At 32.8% G+C, this 18,222-nt stretch overlaps 1 protein-coding gene across 3 annotated transcripts in view; it reads right to left on the bottom strand.

Moving 5' to 3' along the window:
- The window catches only part of LOC139525464 (importin-4-like), a 371,591-nt gene that overhangs the window by 88,423 nt on the left and 264,946 nt on the right, over window positions 1-18,222 (bottom strand). For all 3 annotated transcript variants that reach the window (XM_071320816.1, XM_071320818.1, XM_071320817.1), the window contains 2 exons: window positions 15,577-15,692; window positions 607-684 (listed from right to left, as the gene is read on the bottom strand). In XM_071320816.1, coding sequence (XP_071176917.1) covers window positions 607-684; window positions 15,577-15,692 — 194 coding nt within the window. The remainder of the gene's footprint in view (window positions 1-606; window positions 685-15,576; window positions 15,693-18,222) is intronic.

The following is an 18,222-nucleotide window of genomic DNA, read 5'->3' as shown; positions in this document are numbered from 1 at the left end:
CATTCGTTTGGTATCTTATTTATTTTTGTTTCTAGGTTTTCATGCAATTACTCCCAAATTGACATTTTTTTGTAATCATTTATAATGCATATTGTGTATTTTACCACTATTAATCTTTTTTGAGTCATGTGTGAGACATCGATTCTGTGCTGTGGGCATAACTGTCATTATTTTCAAAAGTTTGGTCCAGATTGGCAATGTTGTTTTAGAGATTATTTTTAAGTTAACAACAACAGTTCCCATATTATGATCATAATAGTGTATCTTGAAAATTACATTTGAGTGCCTAGGCATGAAACTATGTACTGTAGTCTCCTACTATTCATTTACCTAATGATGTCAAATTATATGTTATCAATGAATCATATGACCAACAGAAAAGAAATGCTTATGCTTAGCCGTATTTGGCACAACTTTTTGGAATTTTTGATCCTCAATGCTCTTCAACTTTGTACTTGTTTGGTTTTATAAATATTTTGATTTGAGCGTCACTGGTGAGTCTTATGTAGACGAAATGCGCGTCTGGCGTACTGGTACCTTTGATAACTATTATGTAAAATTATATCTACAAAATGTACTATATACATATGAAATATTTGAATTTACCCTGCATTTCCAGCTAATTCTCCCAAAGCACAACAAGCATCTTCTTTTTCATCTAAGTAGGCATTCTCTACACTTATTCTGTTAATATCAAATTGAAAACATGATTTAAAAAATAAACATTGCAATAAACTACAAATGACAAATACAATTGACAAATGAGCAAAATAGTCTCTGAAAATGAAACAAATTCTAAACCAATCATATCATTGTCCTCAAAGTGCAAATCTTAATTTAAAATGTAACAGTAATTCCAGTGCAGAATGATAAAAAAAAAATAGATGAAAAACCAATGATTGTTTGATAAATTAGAAATAATATTTCAAATGTATTATGTGTGTAAATCCCTGATACAGCAAAGACATGAATATAGGTTTTTATCACTCATACAAACACTCAGAAGGTCAACAGGGATATTCAACAAGAGAAAAATATAGGACACTATCTAGATAATAGATAATAAATTCAGTACACTATTCACAAACCGATGTGTATAAGGGACCATTCTATACTCAATTAGGCAAGTTGGAAAATGATGGGACTCCCTGGACCAAAATCGTTTAAATATTATTTTCCTTACTTTCAACACAGACTTTATGTTTTATTTTGCCAGTATAAACATTCATTGATTTTGTTATGAGATATATATGAGAAACCCCCCCCCCCCCCCCCATTTATAATTATAGTAATAAAATTCTATAACCGTCAAAAGAGTGAAAATTTAAAGTTTTGAATGATTTTTCAACAAATAAAGCTCCAAAACTCTGCAACGTCATAACAAAATTTAAAAAGAAAAAGAACTAGAGGCTCTAAAGAGACGGTGTCGCTCACCTTGGTCTATGTGCGTATTAAACAAAGGACACAGATGGATTCATGACAAAATTGTGTTTTGGTGATGGTGATGTGTATGTAGATCATACTTTACTGAACATTCTTGCTGCTTACAAAAATTTACAAAATCTAAGTTTGGTTAAATTTGGCCCAATAGTTACAGAGGAGACGACTTTTAGGTGAGCTAAAAAGGAGCTTATTTGAACAAATCTGAATGAGTCACCAAAGTTTCATAAACAAATGTCCAAGTGTTTTTGACCCATTGTCTAAAAAAAACTTGAAATCAACACCTTTTCTATGAATAGTCCCAATACTTAAAACATAATATCAGAAAAAAAATAAAGTGTTTTTGAGTTATTGTCTAATAAAATGCTTCGCTTAGTGCAGCATGATACGACTGTAGAGGTTGATTACTGAACAGTTTGGGGAAAATTGGACAAAATATTCAAGCTTGATACTGTCTGAATTTGGAATGTGATCAAATTTTAGACATAGTATAGGTTTCTGACACAAAACAAATGTCAAGATCTTACAAATCTATCACACAAATACTGTCAAATTAAAGATTTCTTCTTGCAACTTTTCAAAAATTCTAAATTTGAGAAATTAAAAAAAAACATTGGAACACCTTAAAAAAACTGGAACCCCCCACAAACTTTATGAATTCCCCCTTGGAGCAATTACCCCCATACTCAATTATAGCCTTTCAATTGTAGTATGGAACCTTGTAGTACATTTTCAGACAGATCCATAAACAATGATAAACAAAAATGCTTGTTTTGGCCCCTAATTCCTGCATGAATGGGACAATAACCCACAAACTCAAACCCAGCCTTTTGAGATTTGGAACTTTGTGGTACAATGTTCGAGTAATCAATACACTTTAACACAAGTTATTGTCTGGAAACTATGAAATGCTTGTTTTTAGCCCCAAAAAAATTTGCGGTCGTATAAAAAACTGGAAAATTACACCTTTTTTATGAATAGTCCCAATACTTGAAAATGTAAAATCAGAAAGAAAAAAAATTTAAAAAAGAATGTATGACAATATATATAAACAATTCTCAAAAGTTTCATGCAAATTGCTGAAAGAATTTTGAAGTTATCATCAATAACAAGAAAATCACCTACTGTTTTATGAATAAAATCCCATAACTCCAAAATGTCAACTCTAAAATTTATAAACTACAGTCTTGTGTCGCTCACCTTGGTCTATGTGCATATCAAACAAATTACAATGGACACAGATAAATTCATGCCAAATTTTGTTTTGGTGATGGTGATGTGTTTGTAGATCTTACTTTACTGAACATTCTACGATTATCTCTTTCTATAATGAACTTGGCCAAGTAATTATAGTGGAAAATATTTTCAAAAAATTTATAAAAACTTTATGAAAACTGTTAAAAATTGAACATAAAGGGCAATAACTCCTAAAGGGGTCAACTGACCATTTTGGTCATGTTGACTTATTTGTAGATCTTACTATGCTGAACATTATTGCTGTTTACAGTTTATCTCTGTCTATAATAATATTCAAGATAATAACCAACCAGGTGCTCCGCAGGGCGCAGCTTTATACGACCGCAGAGGTCGATCCCTGAATAGTTGGGGCAGGTATGGACAAAACATTTAAGCGTGATACAGCTCTGAATTTGGATTGTGATCAAATTTTTGACATTATATGGGTTTTTTACACAAAACAAATGTCAAGATTTTACAAATCAATTAAAGATTTCTTCTTCAAATTTATTTAAATCTAAAATTAAATAGTTGACACAGCATAGGTTTCTAACACAGAATGAATGTGGTCTAATGAACTTAACATTTTTTTTGCCTTTGAGCAATTCACTATGCTGTTGAATATTAATCCTGTCAAAAATGTTTGAAGAAATTATTGCACAATACTTGATATGGAATCCTGATTTGGACCAACTTGAAAACTGGGCCCATAATCAAAAATCAAAGTACATGTTTAGATAAAGCATATCAAATAAGCCCAAGAATTTTTTTTTTGTTAAAATCAAACCGTTTAATTTTGGACCCTTTGGACCTTAATGTAGACCAATTTGAAAACTGGACCAAAATTTAAGAATCTACATACACAGTTAGATTTGGCATATCAAAGAACCCATTTATGCAATTTTTGATAAAATCAAACAAAGTTCAATTTTGGACCTCCATTTGGACCAACTTGAAAACTAGGCCAATAATTAAAAATCTAAGTACATTTTTAAATTCAGCATATCAAAGAACCCCAAGGATTCAATTTTTGTTAAAATCAAACTAAGTTTCATTTTGGACCCTTTGGACCTTAATGTAGAACAATTTGAAAACAGGACCAAAAATTAAGAATCTACATATATAGTTAGATTCGGCATATCAAAGAACCCCAATTATTCAATTTTTGATGAAATCACACAAAGTTCAATTTTGGACCCTTTGGGCCCCTTATTCCTAAACTGTTGGGACCAAAACTCCAAAAATCAATCCCAACCTTCCTTTTGTGGTCATAAACCTTGTGTTAAAATTTCATTGATTTCTATTCACTTTTACTAAAGTTAGAGTGCGAAAACTAAAAGAATTCGGACGACGACGACGACGACGCCAACGTGATAGCAATATACGACCAAACAAGAATGCGTCCAAAGTACACGGATGCCCCACTCGCACTATCATTTTCCATGTTCAATGGACCGTAAAAATGGGTAAAAAATATAATTAGGCATTAAAATTAGAAAGATCATATCATAGGGAACATTTCTACTAAGTTTCAAGTTGATTGGACTTCAACTTCATAAAAAACTACCTTGACCAAAAACTTTAACCTGAAGCGGGACAGACGGACGAACGAACAGACGGACAAACGAACGGACGAACGAATGGACGCACAGACCAGAAAACATAATGCCCCTCTACTATCGTAGGTGGGGCATAAAAATTAAAAATTTTGCGGTCGTATAAAAACTGCAAAATTTCCTTAAAATTACTAATCTGGGGGCAGCAACCCAACAAAAGGTTGTTCAATTTGTCTGAAAATTTTAGAGCAGATAGATCCTCACCTTAAACAATTTTACCCCATGTCAGATTTGCTCTAAATGCTTTGGTTTCAGAGTTATGAGCCAAAATCTACATTTTACTCCTATGTTCTATTTTTAGCCATGGCGGCCATCTTGGTTGGTTGGCCAGGTCTCGCCATACATTTTTTAAACTAGATACCCCAATGATGATTGTGGCCAAGTTTGGTTAAATTTGGCCCAGTAGTTTCAGAGGAGAAGATTTTTGTAAAAGTTTACGGACGCCGGACACCTTTCAGGTCAGGTGAGCTAAAACAAGAATTTGTCCATAGTACACAGATGCTCCACTTGCACTATCATTTTCTTAGTTCAGTGAACTGTGAAACTGGGTTAAAAACTATAATCTGGCATTACAATTAGGAAGATCATATCATAAGTAACATGTTTACTAAGTTTCAAGTTGTTTGGACTTTAACTTCATCAAAAACTACCTTGGAACAAAAACTTTAACCTGAAGCAGGACAGACAAATGGTACGACTAACGGACGGTTGAACAGACGCACAGACCAGAAAAAAATAATGCCTATAAATGGGGGAAAAACACAAAAGGGAAGCTTAGGTTGATAGATATAAACAATTGAACAAAATTTTATGAAAATTGGTAAAAGCATTTTCGAGTTATTGACTGAAGTGTTCAGGATGGGGGACAGACATACGGACAATGGAATACCCTAATACTAACAAAATGGAAATGTAATTAAAAGTGCGAAGAAACACAACTTTGTTTACTGTACAATGAATAAAGTTCATACTTTCTCAGCTAAAAGAATATTTTTCTTCTTGAGACCTCATGTGATTTTTATCATTTAAATCCATCTAACTGGCCAAATTCCAGTCAATAATTTATTTCGTTCGATCATTAGGGTTTATAAAAAATATGTACAATTATTCTATTCTCTGTTGAGAACTAATCTTTACATTAATATACTCAAGAAGGTATAGAGCTAGACTTTATTTAATAAACTGTTCCACTGAGCGCAGCTGGATAAGTCTGCAAAGGTCCAACCCTGAACAGTAAGGGCAAAATGGACACAATATTCAAGCTTGATACTGGTCTGAATTTGGATTGTAATTAAATATTTGAGGTGTTATAGGTTTCTGAATAAATGAAGTTAGAGAACTTGAAATTGGTTATTTGAATTGAATTTATATGTCGGTTGCGCAATACAATGTGCTGTTGCACAAAACTAATTAGATCTGTTGTCAGACTATAAACAACTTGGAAACATAAAATCTATAATTTATAAAAAAATCAAAAGGGAGCTTACAACAAGAGTTATAAACAATTTACCAAAGTTTCATAAAAAATGCTGAAAGCTGAAAGCATTTTTGAGTTATTGTCTGAAAACTGGATCTCCATAACACATTACTCAGTTAACCTAATATTAAAAACCTGAGTAAGTCTCTTCTCAATTTGAACCTGCTGAAATATGAGCCCATGAGCAAAATCCTCATGTCACACAAAATAAGTTCCTGGAACATATACTATAAGCAATATTTCAATTTCCCCTGAACTCTTCATTTGAACTCAATATACATTGTATGTCAAATAGCATATAGATCTCCTATCAATAATACAATCAACATAATATTAAGTCCTGCTCTATCCCATTAAATGAACTTCTGATTGTATACATTTATTGTGTAGTAATGACAGTGGTATTCAGTTTTAAATGAATCATAAACCATAATTGAAATAAAACTTTAATTTTAAATTAATCCCTTGATTTGGCTCTTGTGGAATCTTTTCATATAAAATAAAATTTATAGCTTTAGGCGTAAACCAAAAACCGATGTGAATATAGAAAAGTGACAACTCTATCCAATTGGAATGCATGATGCTATCAGGGAGTCTATAATAAGGCTATCAGGAAACCTTGTATATAGCTAAAAGGAAACCAGGTAGTGATCGATGCTGTTGGATTGGTGTTGGAATTAATTTTCATGAAATTTGACAGTTTATCCTTAGAAATTCTTGAAACAACTTATGATAAAACTTCATAATTTAGATGGGTAACAGCAGTGTCCCCAGGATCTATGCAAAACATTCAAAGTCAATAGATTGTGACTGAACAATGAGGGCATTAAAACCCTTTCAATGCTGAATGAATCCTTTTGGCACCCGCGTGCGCATGCCGAATTTATTCTTCTGGCACACCCGTGTAGATGCTGAATGTATCCTTAAGGATACATAAATTTCTATTTTTAGATTATCACAATCAAGAGTGTAATATGCATGTTTTTACGACTCAGAACGTAGAATGGTTAAAACTGTAGTAAAAACATATTTCATTATAAGAAAAGTGAAAAGTTTTGAAGCTAAGGTGAAAAAAATTACGACCACAACAAACATGGCGGACGAGAATGATCAAGTCAACTTTTTAGTAAATTAACCAACGAAAGCATAAAAAACAACAAAAATCATTACTCAACGAACTTCAAAAAATATTGAAGGTTAGTCTTGTCAATTTTCAATCGTATGTATAGTGTTTTTACTTTTAGAATCGGAATTAAACCTTGTGGTGTCTTGACAGGTGTTCGTAGTACTCGTAACATTTTTATCTAACGATCATTTTAATTTTTTTCGTTAGTGTCGTCATCTGCAGATTATATTTAAAGAATGATAAATCCAATGCCAATAATAGAAAGCCAGAAGTTGATGTTGTTACATGTATGGAAAATATGAAAACAACATGGCGGAACCTCGGCGACATAACTTATACTATCCGCAATTAGTTCATTTTTTCACTTGATTCGATTTAAATAAAGATTAAAATTATTTTTCGTAGATACTTAACAAACAAATGTGTTAATTTATTGTATTTTAGTCGTCTTTATGGAATAATTTTTACTTTATAAAGTTATAGAAGGTTAGTCTCATCTCCTCCTAGTATTTCACCCCAAAAAAATGTCGTCTGACGAATCAGACGAGTTTGAAGGCTTCACCTGGGCAGAATTAGATGAAGCTGGAGCAAGATTTCAGCAACAACTGCTACTTCATCGTATTGGTGAAGATTCCGATGGTCTGGAAAGTGATGAGGAATCTGACACAGATGTACCTGGACATGCTGGGGATGCAGGAAACATTGATGGCTGGCATGAGGACTTTCTTCAATTTGAGCCTCATCTTTTCAGCCCCACTGGGAGAACTGGCCTTACAAGGATCATGCCTCAGGATAAAACACCTATGGATTTCTTCAAACGGTTTTTTTAATCATGTTCTGTTGGAAATGTTGATACAGCAAACTGATTCATATGCCAAATTGCAGAAAGAAAACAAACCGTATGAAAACAAATGGCATGGGTGAGACTGACAATACAGGAGATGAATGCTTTCTTTGGTCTTTGTTTTGAGGTGGGTATAGATAGAAAACCATCTACAAAGATGTATTGGTCCACAGACAGTTTTCTTCAATCACCATTACATGCAAAAACCATGAGCCGGGATCGTTTTACACAGATTATGAGGTATCTCCATTTTTCTGATTCAACACAGCAACCTCTGCCAGGAGATCCAAATTATGATTCGTTGTATAAAGTAAAACCTCTCCTAACTCATTTTAACACAGCATTTCATCAGTAATATACTCCAAATAGAAACATAACTGTAGATGAAACAATGATTCCAATTAAAGGGAGAGTAAAGTTTAAGCAATATATGCCTCAACCAGATGCTCCACAGGGCGCAGTATGGGGCAAGTATGGACACAACATTTAAGCTTGATACAGCTCTGAATTTGGATTGTGATTAAATAGTTGACACAACATAGGTTTCTGACACAGAATGAATGTGGTCTAAGAACTTAAACTACTTAAATTTTTAAATTGGACATTTACCTATTATGGTTCAATATCCAAATTCCAAATACATGGTTAGATTCAGCATATCATAGAACCCCAAAAATTCAATTTTGATGAAATCAAATAATATTCAATTTTAGATCCTGTAGACCTCAAAGTGGACCAATTAAGATTCTGAATACACGGTTAAAGAACCCAAATAACTAATTTTTTGATGAAATCAAACAAAGTTTAATTTTGGACCCTTTTGGCCCCTAATTCGTTGGGATCAAAACTCCCAAAATCAATCCCAACCTTCCTTTTGTGACATAAACCTTGTATAAAACTTCATAGATTTCTATTAACTTATACTAAAGTTATTGTGCAAAAACCAAGAAAAATGCTTATTTGGGACCTGTTTTTGGCCCCTTATTCCTAAACTGTTGGAACTAAAACTCCCAAAATCAATCCCAACCTTCCTTGTGTGGTAATAGACCTTATGTTAAAATTTCATTGAAAACTGTTCACTTATACTAAAGTTATTGTGCGAAAACTAAGAAAAAAATGCTTATTTGGGCCCTTTTTGGCCCCTTATTCCTAAACTGTTGGGAACAAAACACCCCAAATCAATCCCAACCTTTGACCAATTTGAAAACAGGACCAAAAATTAAGAATCTGAATACACGGTTAGATTTGGCATATCAAAGAACCCAAATAATTCATTTTTTGATGAAATCAAACAAAGTTTAATTTTGGACCCTTTTGGCCCCTAATTCGTTGGGACCAAAACTCCCAAAATCAATCCCAACCTTCCTTTTGTGGTCATAAACCTTGTGTTTAAATTTCATAGATTTCTATTTACTTTTACTAAAGTTATAGTGCGAAAACCAATTGTCTTCAGACGACGACGACGCCAACGTGATACCAATATATGACATCGTATAAAAACCACACAAATGGGGTGTAAAAGCTTGGGATTTGGCAGATTCACAAAAAAGTTATACAATATGTTGACATATATCCTGACAAAAATGCAACCCCCCAGACACATCTCGGTAGTAGTGTAGTAAAAAGATGCTTGCAACAGTCTGATTTAGTTGGTAAAGGGTACTATCATTACAGTGATAATTTTTTTACGAGTCCTGCGTTGTTTTCTGCTCTGTATGAAAATTTCGGTACATATGCTTGTGGCACAGTAAGATGCAACCGTAGGGGGCTACCGAAAGAAATAATGTGCAAAAAACAACTGGTATCAATGAGCGTGGAGACATGAGGTTCAGACAGAAGGGACCACTTGTTGCTAGTGTTTGGCATGACAAAAAAAAATGTGTATACCCTCTTAACCATCCACGACCATAGTATTTCACAAGTTTAAAGGTGTGTCAATATTGATGGAACATTTTCAAGACAAAATTTTGATTGTCCCAAGGCAGTAGCCGAATATACAAGTTACATGGGTGGGATAGATCATGCGGATCAATATATCCAATACTACTGTTACAACCATAAAACATAAAAGTGGAACAAAAGGGTATTCTTAGTGTTGATGGAAACGGAAATTTAAAAAAAAAATGCCTTTAAACTCTTTAGTTTGAGTACAAACAACCAAACTAATATGACATTTCTGGAATTTTCAATTTCTGTGGCCAAGGGTTTGGTAAACGGCTATATATCTGAGACACATAGAGGCAGACCATCACTCATGTCTATGGAGAACCGCCTTGTTCAGCAACACATGCCTTATATACTCCTTTGACAAAAAGTGTTGATGCCATCTTTGGTTATATGAGAAGCCAAAATAGTCGAGATGTGCCTATCAAGCAGACAAAGTTTGGATGTTTTGATTGTTGGAAACATCTGTGCCTGTCTGAGTGTTTCACAAAATACCACACTGAGAGGAATCGCTACACTTGAAAATGGAGACCAGTTTATTTATTGTTCTGTTTTGACGTTTGTTTTTTCCATGTTAATGACTATAGTTAACAAAAACATTTTTTAAAGAAAAATGGATGAGAAAAAACATTAAAAACATTGTAATTTTTCCTATAAATGCACTTTGTGATGGAGGACAGTAGTTGCTGACACTCAGGCAGACCAGATCGCAGATGAACTTACAAAACTAAAATTAAATGTTTAATGAGTCTGAAAAGTTAGAAAATTATTTTTGATCACAGTATGCTCATACATTGGTAAAAGAAAGACAACTCCAGCGTTGCAAATGTACATTTAAAAAAAAACAGATGGTGTTGTCTCCTTTCAATATGTCTTGTTGTGTACACAATGGCGGTCAGTAACCATCGTGACCGTCGGACAATTTTCAATTATATCGGTGGAATAACAATTGAAAAAGAATTAAATTTGGAACGAATCTGTTCAGACGATACGTATTTTCACTCTAGCAAACATCCATAGCTTAGAGTAGGTAAATAACAGCGAAAAAGAGATCGATATTGAATGGACAAGTTTCACTTTCAAAACTCTCGTTGAGAGACAGATAAAATCATTGAATTTCAGAAAAATAAACAAAAAGTACGGAACTGCGATTTTTCGTAAATCAATAAGTCATGACAAAGACTATGGATCTCAAATTTAAAACCGAAATTTCAATCCGTTCCAGATATCTGAGCTATCAAAAATACGATAGTCATTTTTGCTGTGGATCTGTCAAAATAATTCTGGTCAGGCAGTCGTGGGTGTGACTTTTTTTCCCAAATATACCCCAAAAAACAGTTTCAACATAATACTATTGAATAATGATATCATTTAAGGCATTTCCATGTCATTTTAACACCAATACAACTTTATTTTATAAATATATTTAATTTAAAATCACTTTTTTCATTGAAACCTGTTCCGTTCTTGTCAGCCGCTTACGATCAAAAAATGACTTTTTACCCCAATATATCCTAATATACTCCAAAAAAACGTTTCAATGCAATATTCATGTTGTCGAATGATATTTTACCCATATTTATTTTAAAAAAAAAACTTCTATATTTCTGCAGATAGCATATTTAATATTCATTTGAAGAAGAAAAATGTCTATTAAGCCAACATTCTTCTTTTTCTTTAATACTAGAACACACCCGTGATATCACGGTTCCGTGACTGAATTAAAGTATATAACTATGCGCAAGCCTTATTTTAGTATTAGTATTGTCATCTGATAAAGTCATGCCGATTATAAGATACACAGTTTTTCTCTGCTTTCAAGTCTTTCTGTTTGAACCCGTCGAACTGAAACAATAATATTAATTATTTGGAAAACAAAAGGTCCTGGAATGGAGTATTTTTTAATCAACAGCATTGTCCTATATAAGTTATAAATAAAGTTGAATTCTTTGCTTCGCTGTTTTACGTCATGCCCACTAACAAATTGAAAACTGTACCGATACGCCTTAGTTTTAGTCCAGATTTTTAGTATTCTTATTGTTATCTTAGAAAGGCTTACTGATTAAAATACTACAATAGGTAACAATTTAACAATTTAGTAGTGTCAACCCTGTGGTTATGACCCGTGTATATAGCATATTAATCCTGACTACAACGTTTGGTGGTGCGCCTGTCAGATGCGGAACGTACAGATAAGGTAATAGGTAACAGGTGAATCTACTATTGGTATCGGTAGCGGACTCGACCCGGAACTTCTTAATTATTGGCAATATTAATTACGTGGAAAACAAAAGGGCCTGGAGTGGTGTAATTTTTAATCTACACCTTTGTACTATATTAGTTATATATAAAGTTGAATTCTGTGATTCGTCGTTTTTACGTGATGACGGCTGACAAATTGGAACTCGTAATTTTAGTATTATAGATAGTAGTTAACCAGATGCTCCGCAGGGTGCAGTTTTATACGACCGCAGAGGTTGAACCCTGAACGGTTGGGGCAAGTATGGACACAACATTCAAGCTGGATTCAGCTCTAAATTTGGATTGTGATTAAATAGTTGACACAGCATAGGTTTCTGACACAGAATGAATGTGGTCTAATGAACTTAAAATATTTTTTTTGCCTTTGAGCAATTCACTATGCTGTTGAATATTAATCCTCTCAAAAAAATGTTTGAAGAAATTTTCTTTTTATTTATGAAATCTGAAATGAGAAAAATTTAACCCCCTACCCCCATTTGTTTTCACATCCCCCTTTCCCTTTTTCCAAAACTGATCTCAATTCAAATTTCTAATGGAGTTTGCAACAATAACTACTCATTTAAATACATCATAAAATATTAAAATGTAAAATAAAGTGCTTGTTTTCACTGAATGGTAAAGATTGTTTTAATTTATCAGTTTGTAGAAAAAGTGAATATACATTGTATATTGTATAAAACAATGATTTAAGTTGATTCAACTACTATTCTGGACAAAGAAAGATAACTCCAATTGAAATATTAATTATATATCTGTATTGTATAAAACAAAGATTTAAGTTGATTCAACTACTATTCTGGACAAAGAAAGATAACTCCAATTGAAATTGCAATTAGATATTTCTTGCTATTGCGCGATACTGAGTATTTGAAAATATTTGCTATTGCACAATACTGTGCAATTGAAGATTTCTTGCTATTGCGCAATACTGTGCAATTGAAAATTTCTTGCTATTGCACAATACTATGCAATTGAAGATTTCTTGCTATTGGTGAATACTGTGCAATTGAAAATTTCTTGCTATTGCACAAAACTTATATAATTATATAATAATTTTGGATCCTGATTTGAACCAACTTGAAAACTGGGCCCATAATCAAAAATCAAAGTACATGTTTAGATTCAGCATATCAAAAAACCCCAAGAATTCAATTTTTGTTAAAATCAAACTTAGTTTAATTTTGGACCCTTTGAACTTTAATGTAGACCAATTTGATAACGGACCAAAAATTAAGAATATACATACAGTTAGATTTGGCATATCAAAGAACCCCAATTATTCAATTTTTGATGAAATCAAACAAAGTTTAATTTTGGACCCCGATTTGGACCAACTTGAAAACTGGGCCAATAATCAAAAATCTGAGTACAATTTTAGATTCAGCATATCAAAGAACCCCAAGGATTCAATTTTTGTTAAAATCAAACAAAGTTTAATTTTGGACCCTTTGGACCTGAATGTAGACCAATTTGAAAACGGGACCAAAAAATAAGAATCTACATACACAGTTAGATTCGGCATATCAAAGAACCCCAATTATTCAATTTTTGATGAAATAAAACAAAGTTCAATTTTGGACCCCTTGGGCCCCTTATTCCTAAACTGTTGGGACCAAAACTCCAAAAATCAAACCCAACCTTCCCTTTATGGTCATAAACCTTGTGTTTAAATTTCATTGATTTCTACTGACTCATACTAAAGTTATTGTGCGAAAACCAAGAATAATGCTTATTTGGGCCCTTTTTTGGCCCCTAATTCCTAAACTGTAGGAACCAAAACTCCCAAAATCAATTCCAACCGTCCTTTTGTGGTCATAAACCTTGTGTCAAAATTTCATAGATTTCTATTAACTTAAACTAAAGTTATAGTGCGAAAACCAAGAAAATGCTTATTTGGGCCCTTTTTGGCCCCTTATTCCTAAAATATTGGGACCAAAACTACCAAAATCAATCCCAACCTTCTTTTTGTGGTCATAAACCTTGTGTTAAAATTTCATTGATTTCTATGAACTTTTACCAAAGTTAGAGTGCGAAAACTAAAAGTATTCGGACGACGACGACGCAGGACGACGACGCTAACGTGATAGCAATATACGACGAAAAATTTAAATTTTTGCGGTCGTATAAAACAAGAATGTGTCAAAAGAAACCCGGATGCCCCACTCGCACTATCCTTTTCCATGTTCCATGGACCGTGAAATTGGGTAATAATCTAATTTGGTATTAAAATTAGAAAGATTATACTATAGGGAACATATGTACTAAGTTTCAAGTTGATTGGACTTCAATTTTATCAGAAACTACCTTGACCAAAAACTTTAACCTGAAACTCCCACTTTCATTTTCTATGTTTAGTGGACCGTGAAATTGGGGTCAAAAGTCTAATTTGGCTTCAAAATTAAAAAGATTATATCATAAGCAACAAGTTTACTAAGTTTCAATAACAATATGATTGATGTAAACTGTGTGAAGCTTGTTTCCAAATCCTACATTTTGAAATATTTGTAAAATTTCATGAATAAATAGGTTTAAACTACAAAATGCAACATTTGTATTTTTTTTGTGTAACAATTACAATGATTATGTTGGTACACAAAATTTAGTTTTAATGGAAGACTTTTTATCATATACTAAATGTCACATTTTAAGTGTTTATTTTAGTGGATAATTAGCTCATAAATTGAGGTGCTCCTGAATTAGAGGAAGATTCTCAAAACAGAGTTTTACAGAAAAAAAACGGAAAAGATCGTTTCTCTCCTCGATCTCACGTAGCCCCTCGGACTTCCTGTTTACTTTGGAAGTTGTTGACCTACAAATTAAAGTATTGCATGTTGATGTTTGAATCATCTACAGCAAACATCATTATGTTTAAATTTAACAAATACTTTTTTTTAATAAGTGCACAATCTTTGAGAATGATTTAAATAACCAGTGAAGGATATCCCTGCTGATGCGAAGTGTGGCATTCCAACAATGACTTCACTATAAAATATAATGTAGGTTGGATATATTTAGTATATATCGTCATACTGATTTTTCCGGATTGTAAAAGAAATGAAAATAGTGTAAAGGAGAGCTCAATATACGATAATTTCGAGAGAAACAGAAGGAAAATGTGTAAAAAAGTGTTTAAAGTCAATTTATTCATTTGTGTCTCCCCATCTCATCATTCTCAGTAAGATTTGTTAGGGGGTTTTCCACACTTTAAAAACAAAATGAATGATGTGAGGGAATGTCACTCTGGTCAACCCCATTGGGGATTGACGGCTTGAAGCTGTCTTCCCCACAAACTTAAACCTTAAGTAGGAGAGACGGACATATGAACGAAGGAACAGACACCCAAACTGAAAAACATAATGCCCCTAAGTGGGACCTTAAAAAATACAAACAAACAAGTGCACTTGTATTTTTATGTAAAGGGTCTTAACAAAGGTTAATATTCAGCCAATAAGACTAAAACTGTTCACTTTAACTTAAAGCTTACTTGTAATGCAAAGTAAAGATTACCTAAAAACCTAACTTACTTTCAAAGACAAAATTATGAAACATTATTGATGGCAATAAAACATTCATTTACCTGAAACTGTCATCTGTTCAGTTTTGTTTATATATAGTACATATTTCAACTCACCCATGAATTTTGGAATCTTCCTCTTGATCACTGTCACCAGCTGTTAAATCTTCTTCATCACAAAAATCTTCTTCATTAAACATAATTACCTGCTCTTCTTCATCTTTATAGTGAGTCTATAAGTGTAAGAAGGAGAGGGCACATTATATCAGCTGGATACAAAATGAGAATCCTCAAGATACATGTAAGTTGCAATTCTGTAAGTATAGACAATACAATTTCCTGTAAGAACTCCTTTTACGGCTAAAACTGTACCACTTTTACTATGAAGTTTCATTATTAATATATATCCTAGAATGGGAACAAGAGGCTGTCAAAGGGACAGCAAACCGGATTGTTCTGCAGAGATAGAACCCTGAAAAGTTGAGAAAGTATGGTCACAACATTTAAGCTTAAAACAGCTCCGAATTGTGATTGTAATTGAATATTTCATATAGCATAGGTTTGTCATACACAATAAATGCGGTCAAAGAACTGAAAAATTTTAAATTAGACATTGACCTATTATGGTCAAATATCTTAAATTTAAGTACATTACTAGAATCAGCATATCAAAGAATCCCAAGAACTAATTTTTTGATGAATGATTTCTTAGTCTTACAATTTCTGTTCAAAGGGAAATAACTCAAACTTTAGTTCCATGAACTAATATTGTAAATCTAAAATTAGATACGATTTAAACATAGTTCTCTTAAATTTAAGATATTATGTTACTTTAATTTTCAAATTATATTTAAATAATTATTTTATAGTTTTCCAATGAATCTGTCAGTCCAATTATAATTGGGTGATTGAAAATTACCAGATGATGTGTTTTCTTGGTAAAAGGTGAAAATCATTAAAAACACTTAGTGTTATCACAACCCCTCGAATGAGAGTAACCCTTCAATGTAATGACTACACCTTAAATGAGGGATCAATTTCAAGTGATAAAAGCTTTTTTTTTTTTTTTGTAAAAACCACTTCTTAGTACAAAAGGGCACATGTTTATCTTTTGAAGAAACTTTCCCAAAGAACTGTTCATCTTTCTGGTAATATAAGGTTAAAACATGTTCAAGAATTTTCTTATATTCCGGGACTTATATCTTCTTTATCATTAAAAGTAAGTGGCCCCTCTTATAGAAAAATTGTTTAAAATATAATGAATTTTCCCCCTTTTAAGTTAAAGAAAGGTTCTTCTTTTCAAAAGTAAATGTTCTGTGTTTATTTATTACAATGTTGACATAAGTTTGAGAGAACCAGATGGTCCGCAGGGCGCAGCTTTATACGACTGCAGAGTTCGATTCCTGAACAGTTGGGGCAAATATGGACACAACATTGAAGCTTGATACAGCTCTGAATTTGGATTGTGATTAAATAGTTGACACACCATAGGTTTCTGACACAGAATGAATGTGGTCTAAAAACTTAAACTTAAAATTTTTAAATTGGACAATTACCTATTATGGTCCAGTATCCAAAATCTAAATACATGGTTAGATTAAGCATATCAAAGAACCCCAATGCAAGAATTCAATTTTTGATGAAATCAAATAAAGTTCAGTTTTGGACCCTATATACCTCAATGTGGACCAATTTGATAACTGGGCACAAATATATAGAATCTAAATACATGTTTAGATTCAGCATGTATCAAAGAACCCCATATATTCAATTATTGTTAAAATCAAACAAAGTTTAATTTTGGACCCCGATTTGGACTAATTTGAAAACTGGGCCTCTAATAAAAAATCTAAATACATGTTTAGATTTAGATTCAGCATATCAAAGAACCCCAAGGATTCAATTTTTGGTGATATCAAACAAAGTTTAGTTTTGGACCACAATTTGGACCAACTTGAAAAGTGGCCTCAAAAGCGAAAATCTTATTTCTATTTAGATTTGGCATATCAAAGAACCCAAAGGATTCAATTTTTGTTGAAATCAAACAAATTATAATTTTGGGCCCCGATTTGGACCAACTTGAAAACTGGGCCCATAATCAAAAATATAAGTACATGTTAAGATTCAGCATATCAAAGAACCCCAAGCAATCATTTTTTGTTAAAATCAAACCAAGTTAAATTTTGGACCCTTTGCACCTTAATGTAGACCAATTTGAAAACGGAACCAAAAATTAAGAATCTACATACACAGTTAGATTCAGCATATCAAAGAACCCCAATTATTCAATGATGAAATCAAACAAAGTTTAATTTGGGACCCTTTGGGCCCCTAATTCCTACACTGTTTGGACCAAACTCCGAAAATCAATCCCAACCTTCCTTTTATGGTCATAAACCTTGTGTTTAAATTTCATAGATTTCAATTTACTTACACTAAAGTTATGGTGCGAAAACCAAGAAAAATGCTTATTTGGGCCCCTAAATCCTAAACTGTTGGGACAAAAACTCCCAAAATCAATCTCAACGCTTATTTGGGCTCCTAAATCCTAAACTGTTGGGACAAAAACTCCCAAAATCAATCTCAACCTTCCTTATGTGTTCATAAACCTTGTGTTTAAATTTCATAAATTTCTGTGTACTAATACTTAATTTATTGTACGAAAACCAAGAAAAATGCTTATTTGGGCCCTTTTTTGGCCCTTAATTCCTAAACTGTTGAGACCAATACTCCCAAAATCAATTCCAACCTTCCTTTTGTGGT

Source organism: Mytilus edulis, chromosome 5, assembly GCF_963676685.1.
Source record: "Mytilus edulis chromosome 5, xbMytEdul2.2, whole genome shotgun sequence".
Lineage (NCBI taxonomy): Eukaryota > Metazoa > Mollusca > Bivalvia > Mytilida > Mytilidae > Mytilus > Mytilus edulis.
This window is presented reverse-complemented; position numbering and strand designations above follow the sequence as displayed.